This window comes from Haliaeetus leucocephalus, unplaced genomic scaffold (assembly GCF_000737465.1).
Source record: "Haliaeetus leucocephalus isolate CR32 unplaced genomic scaffold, Haliaeetus_leucocephalus-4.0 Scaffold229, whole genome shotgun sequence".
NCBI classification, from domain to species: domain Eukaryota; kingdom Metazoa; phylum Chordata; class Aves; order Accipitriformes; family Accipitridae; genus Haliaeetus; species Haliaeetus leucocephalus.
In genome coordinates, this window is record NW_010972665.1 from 1473933 (window position 1) to 1479089 (window position 5157).

General features: G+C 42.8%; 1 protein-coding gene across 1 annotated transcript; it reads left to right on the forward strand.

The window, feature by feature from the left end:
- Position 1: 1 nt before the first annotated feature.
- EIF3F (eukaryotic translation initiation factor 3, subunit F) lies at positions 2 to 4813 on the forward strand (the record flags this gene model as incomplete). The annotated part of the gene is made up of 8 exons (XM_010567918.1): positions 2 to 143; positions 229 to 299; positions 546 to 625; positions 1707 to 1844; positions 2959 to 3050; positions 3258 to 3394; positions 3536 to 3649; positions 4422 to 4813. Coding segments are annotated over 8 exons (852 nt in total), but the record flags the coding sequence as incomplete, so codon positions are not given.
- Between the last annotated feature and the right edge of the window lie 344 nt (positions 4814 to 5157).

The window sequence follows — 5157 nt, forward strand, 5'->3', positions numbered from 1 at the left end:
GGCACCGCCGCCCCCGGCCGCGCTCTCGGGCCCCTTCCCCGGCGGCCGCGTGGTGCGGCTGCACCCGGTCGTGCTCGCCTCCATCGTGGACAGCTTCGAGCGGCGCAACGAGGGCGCGGCGCGGGTCATCGGGACGCTGCTGGGTAAGAGCTGCCGCCCTGTCCCGCCTGCCGCCAGCCTGGGGGCGAGCAGCACGGCGCCCCCCCTAACCGCCCTGCCCTCCCGCAGGGACCGTGGACAAGCACTCGGTGGAGGTCACCAACTGCTTCTCCGTCCCCCACAACGAATCCGAAGATGAGGTACGGAGCGCGGGGCCGCCACGCCGGCCCCGCTTCGCGGGGGGCTCCGGGCCGGCTCCAGCCAAGCCCCCCCTCCTTACCCCCCCGGACTGCGCCGTAGAGCGGGCGGTGGGTCTCTCGGCGGGGCGGTGACTGCCGAGGGGAGCGGCCCCAGCGCTCCCTCCGATAGCGGCGTTAGGGCTTGTGCCCGTGTTGTCCCCCGCTAAGAGTTAAGCATTCCTGACTTGGTCCTGTCCCGTTTCTCAGGTGGCAGTCGATATGGAATTTGCCAAAAACATGTATGAGTTGCACAAGAAGGTGTCTCCTAGCGAGATCATCTTGGGCTGGTAAGTTCTCCTTTTGCTAGAACGTGCAAACAGTAGTGTTGGTCCCTTAAACTACTTGAAATACATAATTCTCTTTGTCATGGGTTGAGAAGCAGAAGCAGTAATGCTTGTGACAGTAGGATCTTGCAACCCATGTTACAGACTCAGTTGTAAAGCTCTGGCAATTCATAATAGGAAGAGACAGTATTGGAGATTTACAGGGTTTGATTTTGTTTGTATCTAGCAAAGGTATCACAGAGGAGTGATGAGTTAGAGAATGCTTGCATGGATTTGTTAGAACTTAGCCACCTGTAATACAACCCACACCACGGAAGATAACTGGTTAGAAAGAAGGGGGAACGCAAAAGAGTAGTTTCAAGTACTAAAGGCCTCAGGAGGAATTGGTGATACCAGCTTGAGCATGCAGAAGTTCTCTGCTGAGAAAAGGTGGAAGTACTTGTGTGTGGGATGCCAAGCAAGATCAGTACGGTGTTACGGAACAGAGCCAGTATCTGAGCGTGGATAGTTTTATTAGTCTTTTCGTGCTTCTCTGAGCCTACAAAATAGCTTAGTTCTGTTCCTGTGGAGCAAACTTCCTCAACAACCTTCTAATGGCACAGCAAAGGGCAGTTCTAATGACAGGAGTTGCCCTGTGCCTGTGAGAAGCTAATTGCAGAGCAGCTAAAGGAGCTAGATTAACAAGTTACACGTCCTGCAGAGAGATGTTTGATTTGTGGAAGATCTACTTGGTTGGTCCAAATTTCTTTGGCATGCTTTGATTTACACAAAAATAAAAAGTTGGTCCAGAACATAGTTACAGATAACTGAATCTTTGGAGTCTGATGACAACTTTACTGACTCTTTATGCCTGGTACTACAACAGTGGCCCTATTTGGGCATGGGTGTCTCAGCCTGTGACTCCTACAATTCTAGGACAGCTGGCCATAAAACTGCAAATTTGCTAGTTAAAACACTTGTATTTAGTGTGCTTCTACATCAGAAATTAGTGTTTTAGAATACAAACCTGTTAAATACCAACAATACCTAACATTGGGCTCTTGAAAATTGGAAGAATGGCTCCTCAACCTGTGCTCTTTTGAAGGTATGCAACAGGTCATGACATCACGGAACACTCTGTCCTGATCCATGAGTATTACAGCCGGGAAGCGCACAATCCAATCCACCTCACTGTGGACACGAGTCTCCAGAATTCACGCATGAGCATTAAAGCCTATGTCAGGTACTCTGGGAGGCTGCATTTCTGGGAGTGGAGCTATTTGAATTTCTGAGACAGACCACATCAGGGTAATGAGAAATGTAGCGGGCTGCAGTGTCTCATTTTGGACAATACTGTGCAGCAGCTAAAACACAGCAGTGAGCCAGGGATCATGGCTTACTTCCCATTGGAATATCTAGACCACAGTGTGTAAATTGAAAGACCTAACCTTTCATAAGCTGGTACCTTGTTGGGGTGGGGAAGTGTGGCTTAACTAACTTTAACAATGTTCTGAACATCTTCATGACATTTCACAGGATTCATACAGCTAGCATTAATGTTGCCAACTTCCATCACAATGTCTGAATGCTAGCCTGTAGTCACTGGGCTTTATTGCTTGGCAGTTTATTTACAGAAGTTGGAGGATTAGTGCAGTTAAAACGTAATTGAAACAGCATCTTCTTGATCAGTCTTTCTTCTCCTTAACCCCTTCCATTTTTATTGATTAATAATGGAGATTAAATATTGTGAAATGAAACTATTGTACCTCACTGTTCTTCCCAGTACTGGCTGAAGAGCTCTCCTCTTTAAGGATAAAACCCCAGCCTTTCTTTTGTAGAATTCTATTGCTTCTTGACTGTGCATCTTCAAAAAAAAAAAAAGCTGATCCATGACATCTTTCTTACTGCAAGCATAAATGAACTTCAAATACTTTGAATAATAGAAATAATAAAGGTGTTGAGAGTGCTTTGTACTTGAATTTTTGTCATATTTATGTTTGTTCTTTAAGTGATTTCTCAAAGAGCATGGAGTATTTCAGGATAGAAGAATACCTGCTGTATAAGCAAGAAGGAACTGTGACTAAGAAGATAGTACTTAACTCTCCCTGCATTCATGCTGACAAACGTCAGAGCAGCTAGGAATATTCTTGGATGAAAATAAACAGTTAGTAGTATGCCAGGACTGATTTCCTGTCTTCAATTATCCGTGGTCTTAATATTGCTGATTTTGGTGAGAATGATTAACCTACTCATGTTCACACTTCAGCGCCAGCAGATCATTGAGATGGAAATCTGTTACTCCTTCCCTTAAATATGTCCATGCTGAAAATGTTTTTTTGTCATTCTTTTTTTTCTAGTGCCCCCATGGGAGTCCCTGGTAAAACTATGGGCGTGATGTTCACACCTCTAACGGTGAAATATGTTTATTATGATACAGAGCGGATAGGAGGTGAATGTTTTCTTCCTATTTTGGTTATAACCATTGTGACACTGTTCAAATGCTTTTTTTTACCTTGGTAAAATTGCTATTCTGGGAGTTCTACTGGGAATTAGACTTGTCTTGCTGAAGCTATCCTAAAAATCTTCAGCAAGTTAAGGATTTAAACTGTTGTTCTGTGGCAGTCAGTTTTTTCACTGAACCTCCTTTTGCTTTCAGTGGATCTTATAATGAAGACTTGTTTTAGCCCTAATCGAGTGATTGGCTTGTCCAGTGACTTACAGCAGGTGGGGTCAGCATCAGCCAGAATTCAGGATACCCTGACCATGGTGCTGCAGTATGCAGAGGATGTATTGGTAAGGACAGCTTTTTAAGAGCCAGCAAATGAGTTTGATGTAAGCTTGTGCACATTTTGTTTTTCTTTTTATATATTCTCTTTCTGGGCCATAAACTTATTGAGCTTTACTCATAATGAAGTGTATGTTTCTTTTGCTTAGTCTGGCAAAGTGGCTGCTGACAACACTGTCGGGCGTTTCCTGATGGATCTTATTAACCAGGTGCCAAAGATTTCACCAGAGGACTTTGAGACAATGTTGAATAGCAATATCAATGTAAGTTCATCATCTAATTTTTTTCAGTGCACTGCCAGAAATTTTGAAAATTTGTCATACAGACCCAAATTTGTCTGTGATCAAAACAATCTTATGTTTTCATACAAACATATTAACAGAAAAAAAACATTTCTTGTCAGTAATTTGATGTTTTAAGAGGTGAAGGTGGATAAAGGAGCTCACCATAATAATCTTGCAAGTAACTGCAAATGAGAGAGTAAGTTTTAAAGTACTTAGGAATTATGCAAATAATCTGAAAGCCAGCACCAAGTCTTCTTTTAGAGTGATTGGACAATATGAATTACCAAGCTTAAAGCAGTACAGATTTCAAGGATAACTGGTGACTTGCCAGCTTCCTTTGCCTGAGCTGAAGTTCTCTCTCCTTGCATAACACTTAGGACGTGAACAAGGTTTTAGTGTGCTACGTTATTTCTGTAACTGATTTTTAGAAAGCAAAAGCTAAGTTTCTGAATGTGTTGTTCACCGACAGTCTGCAAGACCAGAACTAATTTTTAATTTTGCTTATACCCTTTGACTTGCCTGGTTAACATGGGTGACCTCAGAGTTAAAATTTCACAAGCAGTGTTTCATATTCTGGGAATACCAAAACCTTCTTCCTGCAAGGGAAGCATTCCTCAGGATAGGACTTGCAGGACTAAAAATATTTCTAGTAGCTGACTGTAAACTGTTTTACAGGTGTTAAAAATTCAACTCCCTAATAGGCTACCATCTGTTAATATTTCCAATCACTGGGTTTTTTTCCCCCTCTCAGGACCTGCTGATGGTAACCTACTTGGCAAACCTCACACAGTCACAGATTGCTCTCAACGAAAAACTTCTGAGTTTATAAAGAAACTTCTGCCACTGTCCACTTCAAAGAGCCTGAAGAATGAGCAGATACACTTTTCTATGGTGGTGGTACAAAATTCCTTGGACCGTAATTTAATTACCTACGTGACTTGGTTTACATCTTTATTTCCATTGCCCTGAAAAATCCCTAACATGATTTAGGGATGAATGGGAATGGCTGCAGTTTAGTTGAGCCCAATATTTTAAAATTGAATACATTAATCTTTTGTCTCCTGTGTTTATCTACTTGTATAACAAAATACAGCTTTATTGTAAGAATGTATTTGAAATAAAAGTTCCATTGCTATGACAAGAGTGGCTTCTGTCCAGAAAACCTGTTGTCATTTATTGTATAATGAATTAACTTTTGAAAGAAAGCAGGGATAATGTGGCATCAGAAAGGAAAACTAGAGTGGACACAAGTCAACTCCAATTCTGCAGACTTCTTTGCAGGTTTTTTTTCCAGCTGTTAAAGCACACTGAAAGTGTGGCTTCTTGTGTTGCACATAATATGCTTTTCTATGGAGGACTACAGCATGGTCACCGGTTTATTAGTGGTGCTGTGTATATGCCCTTCTTCAGCAGGGTACTGACAGAGTATGAGACAGTGAATTCAGTTTATGTTATGGTATAATTTCTATGCATCTCTGATCCTCTGG